Raw genomic sequence first — 24,704 nt, 5'->3', positions numbered from 1 at the left:
CAATGGAAAACTTATGAGACAGAAAAGGCTGGTGTGAACGTAGCATGAATAGAGACAAAAAATTTATGACGTGTGAAAAACAAATGCATGCTAGTTTCTGATAACATTTCTAGTATGGGGATCACAAAAGCTAAAACTTCTCACTGTAGTATAAGTTTGTATGCCAATTTGCTCTACAGATGATGACGAGATTGTAAGAATGGATGAGATAAAAGAAGTCATTAAGGTAAATGAAATTTTAATTGTGATGAGTGGGGGACTGCAGTTCAGTAGCAGAAAAAGCAGGAGAACGAAAATTAGAAGAATGCAGACTGGAGGGGAAGGAATGAAAGTTAACACTATTTGGTAGAACTTTGCACAAATCATAACTTAATTATTGCTGACAGTTGGTTTCCAAACCATGAAGGAAGACTGTACACCTGGAAAAGACCTGGAGGTACTGGAAAGTCTCAGGACTTTTTAACTGCAAGAATTTCTAGTGGACGATATGGTCTCTGACCATAATTTTTTGGATTACGAACTGCAGATTAAAACTGAATAAACTGCAGGAAGGTAGTAAATGAATATGGGATCTGGATAAATAGAACAAATCAGAAGTTTCTGAGAGTTTCAAAGGTGACATTAGGAACAGTTGACTGAAACTAGAAAAAGGAATATGATGTAAGATGAGTGGGTAGCCTTGAGAGATGGTACATTAAAAGTATCAGATGCTCTAAAAGACAGGGATCTATAGAAATCTTCAGATAACACGCGAGATACTGATTTTAATTTGTTTAAGCAGAAAATATAAAAATTAGGCAGGAAGAAAATACAGAGGTCTGGAACTGAGAATGCAAAGCTTTAGAAGCATGCATGACTATAGAGAAAAAAAAAGGTATCTCTTATATGAAAATTAGAGAACCCTATGCAGAAAAGAGAAGCTGCTGTGTGAATATAAAGAGCTCAGGTGAAAAGTCTGTACTAAGCAAAGAAGGGAAGGCTGCAAGATAGGAGGGATATATTGGAGTGTTGCACAAAGGAAATTAATTTGATGACCGCGTTATGTAAAAGAAAGAGGAAGTAGTGACAGATGAGATGGGAGATGTGTGCAGTGGAAGAATTTGACAGCTCACTGAAAGATCTAAGTCGAAACAAGCCATCTGAAACAGATGACATTCCCTTAGAATTATTAATGTCTTTGGAACAACGTACCATGTCTGAACTGCCCCACTTGGTATGTGCAAAATACATAAAATGGCCATTGTATCATCAGACTTGAAGGAAAATGTAATAATTGAAATTCCAATGAAGACAAGTGTTTACTGGTGTGAATATTACGTAACCGTCAGTTTGATTTCCAAAACGTGACACAAATTATTTAAAGAAGAATAGAAAGACTGGTAAAACCTGACCTTGAGGGAGATCATTTTCAGTCCTGGAGAAATATAGGAACCTGGAAGCAGTATTGGCTATATAATTTTTCTTGAAAAAGAAACTGTAGAATGGCAAACCTAAGTTTAGAGCATTTGCAGGTATAGATAACTGTTTTGACACTGTTGACTCGAAAACGTTCTTTGAAATTCCAAAGGTAGCAAGAGAGCAAACAGTTGCCTACAAATTGTGTAGAAACGAGATGACAATTGTAAGAGTCAAAGAGCAGGATAGGAATGCAGTAGTTGAGAAAGGGGCAAGATGGGGCTGTAGTTTATCGCCGATGTTATTCAAATTGTGCATTTAGCAAGCAGTAAAGGAAACCAAGGGGAAATATGGAAATGGAATTGAAATTCAGTGAAAAGAAATAAAATTGTAAGATTTTCCAATTACATTGCAATTTTGTTAGAGACAACAAAGGACTTCAAAGAGCAATTCAATGAAATGGACAATGTCTTGAAATATCTTCCCTTAATAAGCATATATCCTTGAGATTTCTTCCTTTTCAAAGCACTCTGTTTTAATATAGTCTGCCAGAACTTCTGTTTCATACCCCACCACTGAAAAGAAGTATTTCATCTGCAAAGCTATTTTGGTCAGACTTTACTACTGATAAGTTTCATGGCTTTTGTGTACAGTATACCAATCCCACGGTTGTTTCTCCCAATATTTTTTCTTCCTTTAATTGATTATAATCTAAATTTGTATCGTCTTTGGTCACACAGACTAACTCCATTTCTACCAACACCACATACCCCTGTTCTGGATTTCCAATCCTTAATTTTTGTTTACAAATCGAATGTGGCACAATTGCCTGACTCCAAGTCTGATGTTGAGTATACTTGGTAAATAAAACTTCACCTTAAACATATGGCCCATGCATATATACTTCATCACACAAGCATGCTTCTCCAGACACTGCTGCATATTTCAAAGCTACTGCAGGTGTAAAGGAAACTGTGTGAACCAGTGAAGACAGATATCACAAGGATATCAGTTTAGTGAAATAAACTTGTGTTAATTAGTGACTGGTTCTTGTTATTATTGCATCATCTAATTCTCTTCATCTAAATTGCCTGAATTTATCTGTTTTGTGATTATCATTTTTTCAATCATTGTGATAAGTATCTTTCCTTTAGGATATGGATTTCATCTTTTTGTAGCTATTACTACTGACTCTTACTGTTTCAGGCAAGTTGCCTTCCTGCATATTTGCTTGCACCTGAACCTGGTAGTATTGTGCTTGATATGTGTGCTGCACCAGGAATGAAAACAACACACCTTGCAGCCCTAATGGAAAACAGAGGGTGAGTTTAAACAGAAAATGCATATTTGTCAGTGCTCTTTTAAATTGTGTTTTGTCTAGAGAGTAAAGATGATGCAGAAATTAATGCTTCTTGAAAATTTGCTTTTGTTTGTAAATTAGTTGCAACATAGCTAACAAATGATGCGGTTATCGCCTCAAGTTATTTACGTAGCCACTGTTGACATCACATTGCACGTGTCTTCATGTGCAAACATACCATATTCTGTTAATCATGGCAAAGGCAAGAAGTGTGAGCAAAATGTGATGAGAGCGCATTGTCTTGTTATGGTGTGTGAAAAATGCAGATCCTACAAGACCAAATAAAAGCTGTCATCATTCTGTTGTAACCATTTGTACCACCATGTTGCAGTTCTGAGTTCTGCAACACACTATTCAAATCTCTATAAGTAATTGTTCTTGAATCTTAGAACATGAATTCACAGTGTTGCAGTGCTCCAGCAATCCAGCTTCCTTTCTAAGTTCTTAGCAATTCTGCCAAATATCTTTGCTCCAAGTATTTGACAGTTTTTTTCAAAGGATGCATGCTTCTAAAGTAAGCTGTTTTTGAAGCACAAATAATTGGAAAGAACTGTTATATAAGACCAAACTGAGACTGTATTTAAGAGGTTCCATGTTATGCATTCTGATAGATGTATTTGTGAAATCATACAATTTTTACATGTATAAGACAATTTATTTCTGAGTTGCAGAAATGCAACATTGTGTAAATATGGTCCTCAAAAAACCGACTATTTAACGCATGACACTCAGTCTTATTGCAAGCTTTATTTTATGTTTTGTCATTAATGTGTGCCCTGTGGGTATGCATTTCACAGAATGTCTAATGGTTTAAAGTGCCGTGAAATTTTGAATTTGCTGAACAACTGGAAAGGGAGCATAGATGGCCTAGATTCATCAGATGATGACAGCATTCAAGATTGGACTTTCTTGTCACAGCCTGTTTCGGAAGATGAAACAGTTTGTGAAACAGATTATGATGCTTTCGAACATGGCTTGATCAGTAATTAAAACTAAAATTATGTAGTGGAAGTTGAAAAAATTATACATGGTGTCAGTCCTGAGAAGGCTGGAAACTTTCAGGAGAACACAGTGTTAGTTTCTCAAACTATCTAACCAGGACATTTGATGGAAGGAGAGAGTGTTAATTTTAAATGAAAAACGGTTGTTGTTTCTTAATAGCACAGTCGTACCAACAGTTGTTCTAGAGTTAGATGGTCCAATTCAAATTTTCCAATACTCATTTACAGATGATATAGAAATTATTAGAGATCAAGTAAATCTCTGCAATGTGCAAAAAGTTTCTGTAGTTAATTGAATACTTAGAGTGTAAATCTTGCATCAACATTAGCAGGGAAGGCCTAAATCACAGGTGCAATGGTGGAAGAGGAAGGGGGGGGGGGGGGGGAGGAGGATTCTAGCTTGTTAAAGGATTCATCTGAAACACAGAAAAAAATTTCATCCTTTTTGTGTACCTGTTGATGACTCAACACACCCACTCTTTGGTTCAGTTGTCTCCTTTGCTCTGAACTTATTTACATTCAGACACAACTTCTCACCCTATTAAGGAATGAAGTAGAAAAGTCATTCAGTACTCTTGGCTGCGCAACTAGCACAGCAGGACATGATATGATGAAAGTAAATAATTTTAGTAGTAAAATTGTTTGAATCACATGTGAAAGTAGCTTGTTTTGTTACACAGGGATGCATAAATACTGTTGTAAAGGTATTTGCCAGTAAAGGCAAATACATTGATCAGCCAGAACATTATTGATTGAGAGGTTTATACCAAATAAACTAACAAATGATGGAACTGATCCTCCTTGGTACACAAAACGGGTTAGAACACTGTTGCAAAAACAATGAAACAAACATGCCAAATTTAAACAGACACAAAATCCCCCAGATTGGCGATCCTTTATAGAAGCTCGAAACTTAGCGCGGAGTTCAATGCGAGATGCCTATAACAGTTTCCACATTGAAACGTTGTCTCGAAACCTGGCAGAAAATCCAAAGAGATTCTGGTCGTATGTGAAGTATGTTAGTGGCAAGAAACAATCAGTGCCTTCTCTGCGTGATAACAATGGAGATACTATCGAAGACAGTGCTGCCAAAGCAGATCTACTAAACACAGCCTTCCGAAATGCCTTCACAAAAGAAGAAGAAGTAAATATTCCAGAATTTGAATTGAGAACATGAGTATAGTAGAAGTAAATATCCTCGGAGTAGTGAAGCAACTCAAATCACTTAATAAAAGCAAGTCTTCTGGTCCAGACTGTATACAAATTAGGTTCCTTTCGGAGTATGCTGATGCATTAGCTTCATACTTAAAAATCATATACAACTGTTCACTTGACGAAAGATCCGTACCCAAAGGCTGGAATGTTGCACAGGTCACACCAATATTCAAGAAAGGTAGTAGGAGTAATCCACTAAATTACAGACCCGTGTCATTAACGTCAATATGCAGCAGGATTTTAGAACATATGTTGTATTCGAACATTATGAATTACCTCGAAGGAAACGATCTGTTGGCACACAGTCAACATGGGTTTAGAAAACATTGTTTCTGTGAAACACAACTAGCTCTTTATTCACATGAAGTGCTGAGTGCTATTGACAAGGGATTTCAGATCGATTCCATATTCCTGGATTTCCGGAAGGCTTTTGACACTGTACCACACAAGCGGCTCATAGTAAAATTGCGTGATTATGAAATATCGTCTCAGTTATGTGACTGGATTTGCGATTTCCTGTTAGAGAGGTCACAGTTCTTAGTAATTGAGGGAAAGTCATCGAGTAAAACAGAAGTGATTTAAATGATTTGGGAGACAATCTGAGCAGCCGTCTTCGGTTGTTTGCAGATGATGCTGTCATTTATCGATTAATAAAGTCATCAGAAGATCAAAACAAACTGCAAAACGATTTAGAAAAAAAATCTAAATGGTGCAAAAAGTGGCAGTTGATCCTAAATAATGAAAAGTGTGACGTCATCCACATGAGTTCTAAAAGGAACTCATTAAACTTTGGTTACATGATAAATTAGTCTAATCTAAAAGCCGTAAATTCAACTAAATACCTAAGTATTACAATTACGAACAACTTAAATTGGAAACAACACATAGAAAATGTTGTGGGGAAGGCTAACCAAAGGCTGTGTTTTATTGGCAGGACACTTAGAAAATGTAACAGACCTACTAAGGAGACTGCCTACACTACGCTTGTCCATGCTCTTTTAGAATACTGCTGCGCGGTGTGGGGTCCTTACCAGGTAGGACTGACGGAGTACATCGAAAAAGTTCAAAGAAAAGCAGCACATTTTGTATTATTGCGAAATATGGGAGAGAGTGTCACAGAAATGATACAGGATTTGGGCTGGAAATCATTAAAAGAAAGGTGTTTTTCGTTGCGACGGAATCTTCTCACGAAATTCCAATCACCAAACTTTCTCCTCCGAATGCGGAAATATTTTGTTGACACCAACCTACATAGGGCGGAACGATCACCACGATAAAATAAGGGAAATCAGAGCTCGTATGGAAAGATATAGGTGTTCATTTTTTCCACGCACTATACGAGATTGGAATAATAGAGAATTGTGAAGGTGGTTCGATGAACCCTCTGCCAGGCACTTAAATGTGATTTGCAGAGTATCCATGTAGATGTACCTAGTAGCAGGTATGCCCATCACTGGCACGGATAACAAGGTGGCATTGTGATGTTCACCTGACTTATTTCCTCGTTGATTGTTCTCGGTGTCGATGTACTGCATTGCTGTACTGACTGAAAAATGCGGGGGTGGGGGTGGAAGTTCAACACTGACTACTTTAAATAATGTGGCCAACAGGTGCACATTTGTGTTCCCCACACTTATATGTGCCAGTCCACTATTGGTTAACTTTGATAAGCCTCATTAATAGGTTGCTAGCAAACATCAACATACTGCTACAACAGTTTACTGTTGCATATGTATGAGCAGTAAAAACCTAACCACACAGTTCACAGTTCTTGGAGAATAATACGGTACATATTGAACAGATACTGTCATTGTTTTAATACATGGCCTATTCGTCTTACACTGATTTCACAGTTACGTTGATGCATTGTTGTTGACCTAACCAACATGGGTTTCTCACTGCAAATTGGCCCTGAAACTACATGTTGTTTGATGTTTAATATACAGAAATTACAATCAAAACATAACTCATTAAATTAACTGAATACATCAAAAAATTGGTTCTTCTTAACAGTTTCTTCTACCACGATGTTTAAGCCATATTATTTGTTTAAATCATGAAATTAGCAGATACAGTGATTAAAATTCTTCTGGGTATTATGCCGTGTCATAGCTAAAGTGAGTCATGCCCTGAGGAAGGCCATTGCAATTTGGCCGAAACGTCGGTTTTAGTTTATTATTGTTGTTAGTTTTTAGCAATGACGCGGCATAATACCCAGAAGAATTTTAATCACTATGACACCGGCCGTGGAAGCCTATGTTCTTATATTAGCAGATATAGTTACGCAAACAATATCTTTAACAAAACTGGTAATTACTGTGGGATTAAGGGTTGGCTTTGCTAACATGTTTTTGAATAGAGCCAAAATAAATACTTTAAGAATGCCATTGTTTCGTCTTACTAAAGTTTATAATTAGTACAGAATTGGTATTTGTTTGTAAGTCAACAATAGAATTTAAGCTATGAAACAATTACTGATTTCACCCTACAACAAAAGTATTAACTAGGAATAGTCAAAGTAAATTTAAAAAATTATGACATGCACAAAACTAAGCACAACACTAGATCTGGTGTTATAATCTTTAAAACTGAGGGCCAATCTTTATATGGAAATGCAGATTATACTGAAATATGTTAATGGTAATTAGTCTGACATGAAAAACTGAATTTTAAGGAGGCAGATGGCAAAACAAGAGGGGAAGTAAAAATTTACCAGCTTGCTTCATCACAGCGTGTCATGGCAAGGAAGCTGTGAGGCCTTGGTAGGTCGCTAGAGAGACTTGTACCACGTTTGCACACCCAAGTCGCCTACCTCCTGTAAATTCTGTGAAGGGGGGGAGAGGGGGGGGGGTGAGGCATATCTCACTAGGGGTAAGATAGATACTGCCTACAGGAAAATTAAAGAGACCTTTAGAGAAAAGAGAACCACTTGTATGAATATCAAGAGCTCAGATGGAAACCCAGTTCTACGCAGAGAAGGGAAAGCAGCAAGGTGGAAGGAGTATTTGAGGGTCTATACAAGGGCGATGTGCTTGAGGATAATATTATGGAAATGGAAGAGGATGTGGATGAAGATGAAATGCGAGATATGATACTGCGTGAAGAGTTTGACAGAGCACTGAAAGACCTGAGTCGAAACAAAGCCCCGGGAGAAGACAACATTCCATTAGAACTACTGACAGCCTTTGGAGAGCCAGCCCTGACAAAACTCTACCATCTGGTGAGCAAGATCTATGAGACAGGCGAAATATCCTCAGACTTCAAGAAGAATGTAATAATTCCAATCCCCAAGAAAACAGATGTTGACAGATATGAAAATTACCGAAATATCAGTTTAATAAGTCACGGCTGCAAAATACTAATGCGAATTCTTTATAGATGAATGGAAAAACTGGTAGAAGCTGACCTCGGGGAAGATCAGTTTGGATTCTGTAGAAACGTTGGAACATGTGAGGCAATACTGACCCTATGACTTATCTTAGAAGTAGATTAAGGAAAGGCAAACCTACATTTGTAGCATTTTAAGGCTTAGGAAAAGCTTTTGATAATGTTGATTGGAATACTCTCTTTCAAATTCTGAAGGTGGCAGGGGTAAAATACAGACAGCGAAGGGCTATTTATAATTTGTACAGAAACCAGGTGGCATTTATAAGAGTTGAGGGACATGAAAGGGAAGCAGTGGTTGGGAAGGGAGTGAGACAGGGTTGTAGCCTATCCCCAATGTTATTCAATCTGTATATTAAGCAAGCAGTAAAGGAAACAAAAGAAAAATTCGGAGTAGGAATTAAAATCCATGGAGAAAAAATAAAAAATTTGGGGTTCGCCGATGACATTGTAATTCTATCAGACACAGCAAAGGACCAGGAAGAGCAGTTGAATGGAATGGAAAGTGTCTTGAAAGGAGGATATAAGGTGAACATCAACAAAAGCAAAATGAGGATAATGGAATGTAGTCGAATTAAATCGACTGATGCTTAGGGAATTAAATTAGGAAATGAGACACTTAAAGTAGTAAAGGAGTTTTGCTATTTGGGGAGCAAAATAACTGATGATGGTCGAAGTAGAGAGGATATAAAATTAGATTGGCAATGGCAAGGAAAGTGTTTCTGAAGAAGAGAAATTTGTTAACATCAAGTATGGATTTAAGTGTCAGGAAGTCGTTTCTGAAAGTATTTGTATGGAGTGTAGCCATGTATGGAAGTGAAACATGGACGATAAATAGTTTGGACAAGAAGAGAATAGAAGCTTTCGAAATGTGGTGCTACAGAAGAATGCTGAAGGTTAGATGGGTAGATCACATAACTAATGGGGAGGTATTGAACAGAATTGGGGAAAAGAGAAAGTTTTTGGCACAACTTGACTAGAAGAAGGGATCAGTTGGTAGCACATGTTCTGAGACATCAAGGGATCACCAATTTAGTATTGGAGGGCAGTGTGGAGGGTAAAAATCATAGAGGGAGACCAAGAGATGAATACACTAAATAGATTCAGAAGGATGTAAGCTGCAGTAGGTGCTGGGAGATGAAGAATCTTGCACAGGATAGAGTAGCATGGAAAGCTGCTTCAAACCAGTCTCTGGACTGAAGGCCGCAACACGACGACAAACTTTCTAACACACTTGTCCCATTAAGGACCTAACTATCCACGCTCTGGCCTATAGAATTCGCAGCACAGCAAGGCCGTTTTGGTTAAGTTACAAGGCCAGATCAGTCAGTCATCCAGATCATTGCTCATGCAAACATTTAAAAGGCTCTTGCCCCTCTTCAGGGACCACACATTTGTCTGACAACCATCCTTCCATTGTGGTTGCACCTACAGTATTGCTATCTGTACTGCTGAAGCACACAAGCCACTCCATTGATGGCAAAGACCATGGTTCATGGGGGATCGGTACATACATATTACTTATAAAACAGCATTGAAAATGAAGCAGGGAATCAGAAAAAAGAACAACAATAATTATTGTCAGAGGTTGAAAAAATAACTAAACCACTAACAAAGTCACAAAGTAAGAGTCCTAGTACGTGAGTGGAGATGGGCGTGTGGCCAGGGACTAGCAGAGATTGAGGACAGGAGAATTACAGAGTAAAATATGCTGCAAGGACCTCTTGCATCTAGTGTGAGAGGGTGATTGAGGAAGAGAGACGGTGGCATCGAGATGTCACAGGTTGTGAAACAGCACATTGAAATTGAACATAATGTGCTCAACAGCGTGTTCCATGACCAATTGGTCAATTCTACACTTGACCAGAGTTTTATGGGGCATTTCATTTGGGTGAACAGTTGGTTGGTGGTCATACCCATGTAATTTGCTGTGCAGAAGTTGCAGCATGGCTGATAATTGACATGATCACTTTCACAGGTTGCCCTCTCTCTTATAGGATAGGATAAATCTGTGACAGGACTAGATTATGATGTGGCTGGGTCGGTGTATTGGACAGGTCTGCACCTGGGTCTTCCACAAGGATATGACCTATGTGGCAGGGGGTTGGGATACTTGAGAAAAAAACAAAATATAATAGTGTTGACATCCCTCTTCTGTCTACCGTTATTCCTAATCTACGTAAACAAACTTCTGATTACTTCGAAAGATCGTTCAAAAAAGTGTAGTAATCAGCGACCCAAATTCAGCAATACCAGAAACAGCCCAAGCCCATAATTGGTTCACAGCAGACAGTCTTATTCTCAAAAATATTTATTGTAGTGTCAGCAGACTTGCCAACACTAGGCACACTAATTGAGAGAGGCGGCCAAGATGCATGCGCTAACTCACGCAGGCGGGCGTTAGGTCTGAAACAGGATACGTAATGAATGCTATAAAGAAAAGTACGTAGCTGCTGGAATACTTAACTTTAATCCATCATTTGTATACAGCGCTCTTGATGATACAAGTGAGACTCTCTCTAGATAAATGCAATATAATGCTAATGGCGCCTTGCTAGGTCGTAGCCATGGACTTAGCTGAAGGCTATTCTAACTATCTCTCGGCAAATGAGAGAAAGGCTTCGTCAGTGTAGTTGCTAGCAAAGTCGTCCGTACAACTGGGGCGAGTGCTAGTCCGTATCTCGAGACCTGCCTTGTGGTGGCGCTCGGTCTGCGATCACTGACAGTGGCGGCACGCGCGTCCGACATGTACTAATGGACCGCAGCCGATTTAAAGCTATCACCTAGCAAGTGTGGTGTCTGGCGGTGACACCACAATTTATATTGTGTAATTTCAAATAAATACAAATGATATGTTGGTACCAGAAAATAAACAGTTTTAGTCACACATAAAATTAAATACAGTATGTACACTATCTGACCAAAGGTAATGTGACACCTATTAGTGAATGTTAACATGTGATTGGCCCACCTTCTCCTTTATAACATCTTTATAACTCTGCTGGGGATACTTTCAATGAGTTGGCTGAATGTCCACAAAGAAATGCAGCCCATTTTTCCTCAAGAGCCAAAATCAGATAAGGTATGATGTAGGACACTGTTTCTGTACCAAAGTCAACATTCTGATTTTTCCCAAAGATGCTGCATTGGGTTCAAGTCAGGACTCTCGGCAGGCCAGTCAATTTCAGGAATGTTATTGTCCACAAACAATTGCCTCACAAATGCTGCTTTTGACAGGTTGCATTCTCAAGCTGGTACTATCAGTCACGTCTCTGAACTGTTCCTCTATACTCAGTACATAATGCTGTAAAATGTGTTCATATACTCCTGCATTTAACTTTTTCTTTGTCACAGTGATAGGAGAACACCCAAACAACAACAAAAATCCCCATGACATAATATCTCTTCCATACTTCACTGTTTGCACTACATCCAAGGGTAGACAACATTCTCCGGAGCAGCCTGCACTTATCACAGCTGATACTGATTAAGTAGCCACTATCTGTTCTGCATAGGTCATCACTGTTGGGACTGAGTAGGGTACCTCCAGTGCCACTACAGCTGTGTTCTTGAGAGTGACTCCAGCTCAGTAACTGGTGCCAGCAGATTATGCCACCCCAGATGAATTGATGGATTAGGTTTCTGTGGGAGTGACAGTGGCAACAGCTGTGGGGTCAGATACATGCATATATGTGTCATGCATGCTATCCTCGAAAGCTTGTCATTGTATTTCTTTATAATGGATTTGATGACTGTGGCAGCTACAGGCACTTTAGCAAATGTGGCTCATGTCACCATGGTGACATAGGTAGGGGCAGTGGCAGTAGTGTAGCACAGTGCCCAGCCTTGCTGACATAGCCCACACAGCCAATGGAGGCATTCATAGAGGACACATTGCCCATGCCTGCAAATAACCTCACTGTAGAGACTGCGTATTTCCGCTTGGAGGTGGCAAGCTCTGCCGGGCCACACACCACCACAGTTCTAGAAGATGTAGAATATACACCTAACCTAGAAGTGGCATAGCCATTGGATGCATAGGTGTGTGCAGTAGCACTGCTGGTTGTGTGGGTGGCAGCAGCTGCAGGCCTGTGTTCATTCACACTGCAAGTGATGGAAGTAGTGTCACCAGGACCACCACCTGTTTAACCATCACTGCCATCTTGAGGTGGCAGCAGATTGCATTATTCTTGAGCAGAAGGGACTGGAGAGTGGTGAATGCTGGGCAGAAATGCTTGCTGCCACATGATGTTGACCCATGTAATCATTGATGCAGCAAGCTATTGTCCTGTTCTAGAAGAGGTTGATCTGATTGCCATAGTTGATTTTCTTCAAGTAGAGGTCCTGCTAATCAGTGCCTCTGAAATTGTGTGTAGCTGAGGAAGGCTTGACTTCTTCACATTCTGCAGCTGTTACTGGAGCAAAAGAAAATAATTTGTACTCTTATCATGGAAAAGCAAGTCCAATACTTTCCTTTTACAAACATTTATTTCCTTGAATGGATGTACATATTATTAGAGTGACTCTGAATTACAGTAGAACACAACTTTTGATTCGACATATGCCACAAAGGCTCAACATGATATTAAAGACCACAAAACATTTTATTTGTCACCTAATCATCTTCTCTTTTGTTTTCATCCTTGGAGACTGTGGCTGCTCCTAAACGGTCAGGACACCTCCAAGCCATAATGTCAAAACATAAAAGGCTCCGCCCACAGCAGGTGAAGCCATTTACTTGTGAAGCCATTTACCTGTCATCATGCATTGCCATTTTCTCATATTCCACACATCCCATTTAATGTCTACACATATGACAACTGCACAGTATCTGTTCCGCAACCTACTGCATACTATTTATTCTGCCATGATAATCTTTCCTTGTACTGCACAAGGAGTGTGAAACATTTGTTTAAATGGCATGTAACACTTTGAGATGTCAAGGTAACATGCTGTGTTAGCCGCTCCAAGTACCTTTGGAAGAGTACAGAGGCTGATGCAGTATCAAAGGGGAGTTGCTAGTATTTGTGTAACCAAAATTTATATTAATTACAGTGACATTTCGTGCTTATTTTTCAAAAGGCAGTTGTAAATATGCATCTGTCAGGTCAGTTTTTGAGAAGTATTCTCCTCAATTGTGTGTTGATCATGGTTTTGTAATCTACACGTAATCAGGGTGAGCTGTTTGGTTTTTAGATGATGACCATTGTTGTGGCCCAGGCACTTGATTTTGCAAGCTCAACTATTCTGGTCTCCTGAAGTCAGTCGAGTTCCTTTTCAGTGCTGCATATAATGTGAATGGCATGGGTCTTGAATGACACATTGGTTAGTTGGGTTGGAGAGAAAGGAACCAAACTACAGGGTCATCAGTTCCATGAATGACTGAACTGTGTGTGTGTGTGTGTGTGTGTGTGTGTGTGTGTGTGTTGTATAAGAGAATAAAACATAAGTGAAATGGAAAAGGAGCTTCAAGAATGCCACAGAAAATTGTCACTGGCTGGCCACTTACGTAAAATATGCGCGAGCCAGTTACCCTGTGAACAAATTAAAACCCTCTCCCTAAAATCTTAGTAAAAACATTGGATAAGTTACAAAACTGTAAAATTCTAACCACATTCATCTGATTATTACCTAAAAGAGATGACATATCTGCCAGCAAGTCACCCAAGGCTCGTTGGTCAGAAAATAAAACACAATCCAACAAAACATGGTGCACAGTGACCTGGACACCACAAGCAATACACATTGGAGGGTCCTCTCGCCGAAGCAAGAAGCCATGTCTCATAGGACTGTGGCCTATCCAAAGATGAGTGAGGAGAAACTTGACCCACCTACGAGGCTGGAAGGAAGTACACCACAAATGTGTTTTGGGCTTGACTGAACGGAGCTTACTGTCAGTCACTTCCAGCCACTCATCCTCCCACCAACACAGATGCTGCTTTTGACAAAACTGAGGCACTGCATCTGGGTGGAGGGTGATGTCAACTGTAAAGCCTGAGGCACACCCCATGTCTTATTTAGATATAGGTATAAACACAGTACAGAGATAGTCCAGATCCTAGAATGAGGCTGTCTCTGACATGACCTGAGCCTCACCTGTTATCAGTCTGTGCAAATTTGAATGAATGTGTGATGTGCAAGATGTTCTGTAGTGATCGATTGCCTAGTTTTAATATTGCTATGTGTTCTTCCATGTCTGGTGCAATAGAACAACATCTTTGTGAATCAAGGAGTCAGCATAAGAAGCCTTTCTTCCTGAATTTGTGCATATGAAATAGCATTTGCGGCTAATTCCTTGCAAACTAGTTACTGAGGCTTTTTGTGTTGTTACGGTATCACAGTGCCTGTGTTGTTCAAAAATATGATGCAGCGTTCCTTCAGACATGCATGCCTGTCCGAAGGAACAGGCACTGCAGCAACTCCAGCCATTTTGAAATACACAAAATGTATTCGCAGTTGTGGATATGGACAATCATCACATGTATGGACACATGATTGATGACATATGAAAGTTTTGGTCTGACCATGAGTCACTCTTGGATAGCCTACTAGTAAGGAACTGCTTGTGATAAGTGGAAAATCTGGATTTGAGTCCCGGTCCAGTACAAGTTTTCATTGTCGTTACTCTATTATACAGCCCACATTTGCAATTGCAAATACCTCTAATGTATTTTGGAGTATTTGTGGAGCTCTAGTGTTGGAGCAGTAACATGGTACCTCTGGGCATAGTAATTAGTCAACAGCATCCATGAACGGGGTGAGAACTGGGTCAGATAGTAGTTCTAATATCCTGAGGAGGAAAAATTGTCTTGTTATGCCTGTGACAAAAACAGTGATTGCTGCAATTAGAGTCTGTCATGAAATGAAATCCTGTGAAATGCTGTTTCAGGCATTATTCCTTAGTGCTGCTACAAGGCAGAAACTCAGGACAGTGAGTAGGAGTATCCACCGCCAAGTACACTGACGCCGGGATTGACTGACCCTCTTGTGCTGTAATTTTGTTCACCAGTAATCGGAGTGACTTATTCAACAACTTCATCCGCTACTGCTGCTGCTCCTACTGTTGTTCCAGAAGGCAAGTCAGTGTGGCTTTTAGGATACTCCATAATTTCCTTTTCTCCATAACTAATTCTGTAATCATGAGGTGACAGAGTCTCAGAGTGGGGAAAAACAGCTTGAGGCCAAAACTGGGCTGGACAGAGTAGACCTGGAGATCGATGGAAAGAACAAATGACAAGTGGACTTGATGAGTTGTTCACAGTGACAAGCAAACAGATTCAGAACAGAGACCGTGTGAGAAACCTAGTAAAGATAATCCAGAGACAGGGGAGATGGCATTTTTGTGGAACAGAGGTGAATACCAGAGAGATGGATCATCAGCCATATTTCTCTCTGTCTTGGCCAGTGCATTCGCATGGAGAATTGTGGGTAGCACTACCATGGTGACTGCAATGCTTCACACGCACACCTGTCTCCTGTTGTCTTCCTGGATCCATTTCTTCCAGCAGGCATTCAAATTTGTTAGGTCACAAAACCAATCAATAGAGCCTGTGCTTGTTTCCTGAATGAATTACCATTTCCTTAAGATTCTTCCAGTCAGCCTCAGCCTGTTTCCCTTTTAAAAGTGTATAACAATAATGGAAATTCATGGCTGGAGCAGTGTGTAAAATAAGGAAAATGTAATAATTCATCTATAGCCGATCGATGGGTGGAACACACAAACACATAAACACATACATAACGGCAAACAGCATTTGCACTACTTTCAAGCCCTAGCTCATATTCTGGCAATGAGTCTTGCTTCAGCCCAGCCATGGAGGAGTGTGTGTGTGTGTGTGTGTGGGGGGGGGGGGGGGGGGTGAGTGAGAGAGAGAGAGAGAGAGAGAGAGAGAGAGAGAGAGAGAGAGAGAGAGAGAGAGAGAGAGAGAGAGAGAGAGAGTTCCATACTGCTATTATTTTATTGTGTAACCTGTCAATTTGTAACATGATTTGAATACTCCCAGACTTTTTTACTACTTTTTTTGAAATGTGACATTACTGTATAATATGAAAGTATTTCAGGGTTCTTTCTTATTGTGGCTGTTTTGTATGAGGGAATGCTGAAAAAGTAATGCCTCAAATGTTTTTATGTGAAAACTCTTGAAGCTTTTTAACTAAAACAAATGTTATAAACATTCCACATCCTTATTTTGTATGCCTATGTATTTGCAGCCTTCTGTCACTAGAGAGCCCCGAATTGAAATGTGTTACTATGTCAGTGTGTAACAGAACTATGTTACTGCATGTGAAACAGCATGCTGTAATCGAGTTTCATATCCAAAGAGTTCTTCCACACATGGAACACCCTCTCCTTCAGCGTGAAAATGCCAGACCACACACAGGGCAAGCAGAGGTGCAAAGTCAAACATTCCATAGTGCCAGTATCAACAAACTGGTCTCTCGTTGGGAGAAATGTGTAATGTTGTTATCACCAGGGTGACTATTTTGAGAAATAAATGTGTAGTTATGAAGAATGATGGTGTAGAATTTTAATAACATCTGCAAACAATCTAAGGGGGCTGCTCAGATTGTCTCCTAAATTGTTTATGTAGATCAGACTAAATTGTTTATGTAGATCAGATGTGGCAGAAAGCCTATCCTTCAGTTATTACGAACCATGACCTTCTGGCAGAAAATCATGAATACAGGCACACAACTGAGATGATACTCCATAGCCATGCAACTTGATTAAGAGTCACTTGTGAAGAATAATGTCAAAAACCTTCTGGAAACGTAAAAATATGGAATCAGTCTGAAGTTCCTTGTCAATAGCAGTTGTTACTTTGTGACAATAAAGAGCTAGTTGTGTTTCACAAGAACAGTATTTAAGAATCTGTATCGGCTATTTGTCAGTAAATCATTTTCTTCATAATGTTCAAGCACAGAATATGTTCCAAAAACCTACTGCAAACAACATTAGTGATATGTATCTGTAATTCAGTGGTTTACTCCTATGTTCGTTCTTGGCTATTGGTGTTACTTCTGAAACTTTCCAATCTTTGGGTGTGGATATTTCTGTGAGTGAGCAGTTGTGTATGATTGCTAAGTATGGAGCTATTGTATTAGCCTACTCTGAAAGGAAACTGACTGATATACAGTTTGGACTAGAGCCTTGCCTTTATTAAATGTTTTAAGCTGCTTTACTACACTTCTAAGTTACTCATATTTACAGTTGTTTTTTATTTGAATCTGGTATATTTACTTTGTCTTCTTTTGTGAAAGTAATTTTTGAAAACAGAGTTTCGTAATGCTGCTTTAGCAGCACTGTCATTAATAATATAACCAATTATCGCACAGTAAAGGTATTGATTGTGTCTTGCTGCTGATGTCCTTTACATACGACCAGAATCTCTCTGGGTTTTCTGTCAGATTTCGAGAGAGGATTTCGTTGTGGAAACTATTAAAAGCATTTCACACTGAATTGCATGCTAAATTTTGAGCTTCTGTGAAATGTCACCAATCTCGGCTATTTTGCATTCTTTTAAATTTTACATACTTTTTCAATTGCGTCTGCAACAGTGTTCTGGCATCCCATTTCTATATACCTTGTCTGTTCCAACATTCTTAAATTAATCATTTCATTTCATTTTAAATTTACTGAAAGATGCAGTCATTGTGGAAGAGAGACCTAGAAGTGACACACACACACACACACACACACACACACACACACACACACACACACACGGAGTGTATATTGTAGGAAACAGTTTTATAAAACTCATCATCATTATCTTAATGCAGATTAAAAGATAATGGTATGTCTCTTGGGTTATTGTGAAGAGATAATATAACTAATTAATAGTATAAAACATTAAAATTTTAGCTTATCATGAAATTGAAGGAAATGCCAATTACACCAGATACCAGTAATGGATTTCCAGCTTGTGAATTATTTCTGACATAATGAAGTTACTATACTTTGCTGTTGTATAAATTGGAGAATTCTTAACAACAGACCTTCTTTATTTTGAACATATATTCATTCTGTCAACTCATCTGAAACTATGATTTAGGGGTTATATTCAGATTTAGTTTTTATAGCTTAGTCAGCTCAAACCATTGAGAACTAAGGGTAGCTTACTTGATTCGTGCACTGCCTGACAAAAAAGAAAAAGAAAAATGAAACACGCGGAAGGAGGAAAGGAAGTGAAATGAAACCCTGTGGTTTGAGAGGATTTCTGACATTATTTTGATGAGTGCAAGATCAAGTCAAATTTATAAAGAATTGGGCTGTGTGAGTCAGCTTATCAGTATGACATTGTATCCCCCTCTGGATTGAATGCTTGAACTGATTCGGTTGGGAAGGGTGTCATAAAGCCATTGTATCGTCTCCTAAAACAAGCCGGCCCACAACTGTTGTAAATGGTCCTGGATATCCCGGACACTGGCCCTGGGATGTAGTTGACATCCAAGCTGGTCCCACCCATGTTCTTTCAGGGACACATCTGGGAATCTGCATTTTCATGTTGAAAAATGACACCACAATACTGTCTCATGAGAGGTAACACTTGAGAATGCAGGATGTCCGTGACTTATCATTATGCCATTAGAGTTCCTTCAGCCATGGCCTGAAATTGTATCCGATGGCACTCCACACCATAAAACCACAAGTGAAATTGCTGTGCCTCTCCAAAACATTGGAAAAATTAGACCTCCCCACAAGTCACAGTCATACTCGCTGGCATTTGTCACCTGAGTATTGCAGAACTGTGATTATAGCAATCCAGTGACACTCGTCAGCAATCAATGCTTCACCATTCCAAATGCAACTGTTTGTATTGCAGTAGTAATGGCAGCCTAAACATGGGATGGCGATTCCCTGGTCAGGCTGCTGCTACTCTTCAACAAATGGTGTGGAATGACACAGAATGTTGCAGGGAGTCTGTTACTCTTCTCAGATGGTAAGTGCAGATGTGAAAGAGCAATGATGTCCTTGGTATACAGAATGGTGACCTTCTGTTGTGGTGGTCAGATGTTGTCAACCAGAACCTTCCCATCCCGTCCAACATCAGGCCACTTGCACTTTCAAATGCCACCTACATCTGGATATTGCAGCATTCAACAAGCCAGCCAAATGCAGACCCACAATGAGGCATTTATAAACTCTGTTGGATGCTGATAATGATATATCTGAAGAGTATGCATCATCTCCATCCTTCACAGTGATCACTTCACGTCTGATGGTGTTCCTGCCCCTTATATATCCTACCAGTTGTAGTAACAACAGATTATCTTAAAACTGGGGTAACCACAGTAAAATAGTCATATGTAATTAATTGACAATTCATATAGTAAACAGTTGTTTAAATACAGATGTTAAAACTAGTAAATATAAAACTGAATGAAGAGTCCAAAAGTTGCATCTTCTGCTGTATATCTGTACAGAAAAAATGCCTAGATAATGAGGAATTGAAGTTATCTGAGATATCTTATTAAGTAGTGAGTGAATAGTCTTTAACATGGAAGAAAATACACTGAAGAGCCAAAGAAACTTGTACTCTTAATGTCTGAAGTAGTGCTGGAGGAAACTGACGCCAAGAATCCAGTAGGTCTGACCATAAATGCATAAGAGTACTAGGGGGTGGAGATCTCTTCTGAACAGCACGTTACAAGGCATTTCAGATATGCTCAATAATGTTCATGTCTGGGGAGTTTGGTGGCCAGTGGAAGTGTTTAAATTCAGAAGAGTGTTCCTGGAACCACTCTGAAGCAATTCAGTGGGTTGTTGCATTGTCCTGCTGGAATTGCCCAAGTCCATCGGAATGCACAATGAACATGAATGGATGCAGGTGATCAGACAGGATGCTTTCATATGTATCGCGTGTCAAAACTTATCTAGACATATCAGGGGTCCCATATCAATCCAACAGCACAAGCCCCACACCATTACAGAGCCTCCACAAGCTTGAACAGTCCCCTGGTGCCATGCAGGTCCATGGATTCATCAGGTAGTTTCCATACCCATACACATCCATCCGCTCAATACAATTTGAAACAAGACTCATCTGACCAGGCAACATGTTTCCAGTCATCAGCAGTCAAATATCGGTGTTGACAGGCCCAGGCGAGGCATAAGGCTTCAAGTCGTGCAGCCATCAAGGGTACATGAGTGGGCCTTCAGCTCTGAAAGCCCATATTGATGATGTTTCATTGAATGGTTCACATGCTGACACTTGTTGATGGCCCATCATTGAAATCTGAAGCAATTTGTGGAAGTGTTGCATTTCTGTCACATTCAACGATTCTCTTCGGTTGTCATTGGTCCCTTTCTTGCAGGATCGTTTTCCAGCCGCAGTGATCTCAGAGATTTGATGTTTTACCGGATTCGTGATATTCATGGTACACTCATGAAATGGTCGTATGGGAAAATCCCCACTTCATCGCTCCCTCAGAGATGCTGTCTCTCATTGCTCATGCGCCAACTATATAACACCACGTTCAAACTCACCAAAATCTTGATAACCTGTGATTGTAACAACATTAACCAATCTAACAACTACGACAGACACGTGTCTTATATAGGCATTGCCAACTGCAGTGCCGTATTCTGCCTGTTTACACATCTCTGTATTTGAATATGCATGCCTATACCAGTTTCTTTGGTTCTTCATTGTATTATGCATCTAGTTAGGAAACTAGGTGTGGATCACATATGCCCCACAAAGGTTGGGTCTACACATATTTAATGAATAAGATTGGTAATTTCATATGATGTGAAGGTTACATACAAACACTATGTCATGTGGTATAGGGAGTAGTTACAGAATGTGCCAGAGTAACTTATCTTGTAGCTAGGCAAAGTTTTCATCCCTTCTCCATTGATAAAAAACCATCACAATTCATAAAGAAAAAACAATCAGTGATGAATGTTGTGTCTAAAAACGAAAGAATAGAATTAGTAGTCAGAAATGGAACTACTGAGGAATTGCGGTCACAATGCAAACTGTTAGACTTGACTCTCTGTAGTACATAAAAATGAACCTGGATAATACTAATATAAGTAATGTTACTAAGATGAACTACTACTTTCTGAATCATTAAAATAGTGTATATATTAAATGGATCAGATGACCTCCAAGTGGATCAGAGTGTCGCAGTAAACATGAATATTAACATAGAAAAGCTCTAATAACCTAACAAACTAGTTAGATGAGACCCCTAACTTCAAACATTCAAATAGTCAAAATTAAAACTTGGTGCCTTGACTCCATTGACAGTATTATCAGTAGACTGCCTTACGGACTTTTTTATCTTTTCAAGTACATTTAAAAATTGCCCTTTCTCTCTTTATGTAGTATCTCTAGGTTATTGTGGAGATCTGAAATAGAATGTTGATTATCACATAAGTGAGATGTTAGCACAGATTTTGAACTACTCACATTGAGATGTCTTTCAAAGCAAATTTCAAAACCTCTACCCATTTGCTCAGTGTACTTTTGAGAACAGTCATTACAGGAAATTGAACAAACCCCTGTGTTCTTATGTATGTTCCTGATTGACTGTTCCATGTGTCTATACTTAGCACCTAAATTCTGCAGGATTATTTCCTCTCCCCCCCCCCTCCCCCCTCCCCTGAAAAGGGACCATAGTAGTGAATGCCGTAGTAGTTCTTGTTGTCCTACCTAACAGGTGATAAAGTGGTAAAAAACATGGAGTGGTTATGGGAAGAACTTGTCTTGTTCAATACTTCCTTATGAATATTGTGAACAAAATTTGTATTGTAACCAGTAGCAAGTGAAATACTTTGTATAACCTGGTACTTCCAGTCAAAGGCCAAGGGGTTTAGGGGGACGTGTTGGAGATGGTAGAGAAGTGAACGAAAGACTGTCTTTTGATATTTCATGAGATGATTAGAAGAATGATAGAGCACAGTCTCAGTGAATGACAGATTCCATAAATATCAAAAACAAAAGTACTGTTTCTTAATGTGATTAAGAGATCAAGGTAATGGCATGTGCCATTAACACTGTGTTTGTTTGTAAATTGAATACCAGAATGCTGTGAATTCAGGTGGTCCCCTAAGGAAATGCAAAACTCATTGGTCCCTTTATATAGTAAGAGAACATCATAAATGTAATGAAACCACCCAAGGATTTCTACATTGCGAGATGAGTGCTTTTGCACAAAATCATATTCAAACTTCATCAGAAAAATGTTTGCCAGGCAAGAAGACAAAGGAGAACGCTTTGCTAGTTGCTGTTTTTGAATGAAAGAAGAGTCTCTAACTTTAAGTAATTATGATTAAGAACAATTCCTAATAACTTCAGCATTTCATTAATTTCGTCAGGTGGACGATTGTTATGGGTATGCAGATTTCCCGCAATAATATTCTGGACTCGGTGCATAGGTACATTGATATACATATTTTTAATATCTGAAGATGCTGTGTTTGCATCTCTGGGAATGTTCAAATTGTTTAAAATGGAAATTACATTTACATGATTGTGTAGTGAAAAGCTACATAGGTATACATAATGCCTGTTAATATACTTGGATAATAACTTTTCTGACATTGATGATCGTATGCACTGGAAGACCTGTTTTATATAACTTGATTACCACTCTTAAACTGTGTGCTTGTGGATTCATAGATATGAGAGATCTATTTTGAGAAGAGGTGGGAAAAGATGAAATGGACTTCGTGTTTTTTTCAATTGGGCCAAAAACTTTGCCGTTGGATCAGATCTGCAGCAAGAAATGTTGTTTTCTTCTAAGAAATCCTGTACTTTGGCTACATATTCATTGTCCTTCATGACAGTACTCATTTTAGCCTTATGTGCCCTTATTATGATTGCTCTACGATCATTTAGTTTTTTATTAATGGTGCATAGAGCAGTGTTGACTCCGAATACCCATGTGGACCAACCCCTTGCTGTTGAATGTGTACCATTTACCGTATTAATTTTAATGGCCGTTACATTTCTTTGGGCAGTTGAAAGTAGAATGCCATCTATGGGAGCTAAGGAGTGTGCAACAGAATTGGGATCACAGCTTAGTGGTATTATGTGCTAATTCTTTCTCAGGTAGCCATGTTTTGCAGGTAATGAGTCTAATGTCAGTTAGGTTACAAATCTGGAGAGTCAAATTGAAACATGCTTTGAGGAGTGCTCGAATGGTGAGGTTCCCTACTTTGATAACACAAGTTTTGTAGTTTCTTTTGATGAACCAAAGAAAGCCTGTAGCTTAATCTATTGACACATCCATTCACATGCTCGCATACTGCATCAAAGGTCCTAATGCTAATCATACTAGCTAACTTCAAGTGTGCCATATACTGCGCCTTATTGGTTCTGTCTTTTTTCGCATATGACTTGTGGATTTCTGCATGTAAACAGAAAGTCATAACACACTTGGCTGAATGTGCTAACATATGAGCACACTTATTAAGTCTATTCACAATGTAATTTGGAAAAAATATTGTCCACTAAACATGATCTGTTGACTCGTCCTCTGTGGGGCATATGTGATCCACACCTAGTTTCCTAACTTGATGTGTAATATTTTTTCCATATTTGTCTATTCATTCAGTACTTTAAGATATCTCATATAACTTCAATTACTCATTATCAAAGTATTAATTTTAAAAAAATTGTTCAGATATACACCAGAAAATGCTGCTTAAAAGTTGTGAAACCAGTTGTATGGGTCTATAATCGATTTAAATATATACAACTACAGCGGACTACGGGGCTTTTCATTCAGTTTTATATTTAATAGTTTTAACACTTATATTTAAACACATGTTTACTGGATGAGCTGTCAATTAATCATGTATAAGTAGCAACAACAGTAAACACGAACAACACTAATGCACTCCGGTGGCTGTGCCATTTGTCAAACAGCTGCAACTCTAATCATTTATGTAGATACTGATGGCCTGTACAAGTACAAAGTTACATTAACTTCTGAACACGTCTTCTGGGTGCTTCACTCGTTTTGTCAGGTAGTGTTTCTTGCCAAAATAGACGTTTTAATGTGTGTACATTGTAAGTGTACAACAGGAGATTTTAGGAGAAAAAAATTATTGAAAGACTTGTTTATTGTCTCCAAGGAGAGTTTAGCATAATTGGCTTTCAGAAAACTATATGTGAGGCAGTATTCATTGCCTCAAAAAATTTTTGACTTTTGTAATCCAGTATATTGCACTGGATGACAAATCTTCCACAGAAATGAATGTAACATCATGTGTGCCCCAAGGAAGTATAATAGGACTGTAACGTTCTCAATACTCATAAACAGTTTATTGGCTGCACACACTTACCAGTACAATAATATATGTACAAATACCACACAGATTATCTGCTAAT

General features: G+C 39.0%; 1 protein-coding gene across 1 annotated transcript in view; it reads left to right on the top strand.

Annotated features, from left to right (window-relative positions):
- LOC126475348 (28S rRNA (cytosine-C(5))-methyltransferase) overlaps window positions 1–24,704 on the top strand; it is a 72,379-nt gene that overhangs the window by 22,717 nt on the left and 24,958 nt on the right. Inside the window, exon 4 of the mRNA XM_050103158.1 lies at window positions 2,602–2,717. Coding sequence (XP_049959115.1) covers window positions 2,602–2,717 — 116 coding nt within the window. The remainder of the gene's footprint in view (window positions 1–2,601; window positions 2,718–24,704) is intronic.

This window comes from Schistocerca serialis, chromosome 4, assembly GCF_023864345.2.
Source record: "Schistocerca serialis cubense isolate TAMUIC-IGC-003099 chromosome 4, iqSchSeri2.2, whole genome shotgun sequence".
In the NCBI taxonomy this organism is placed as follows: Eukaryota; Metazoa; Arthropoda; class Insecta; order Orthoptera; family Acrididae; genus Schistocerca; species Schistocerca serialis.
This window is presented reverse-complemented; position numbering and strand designations above follow the sequence as displayed.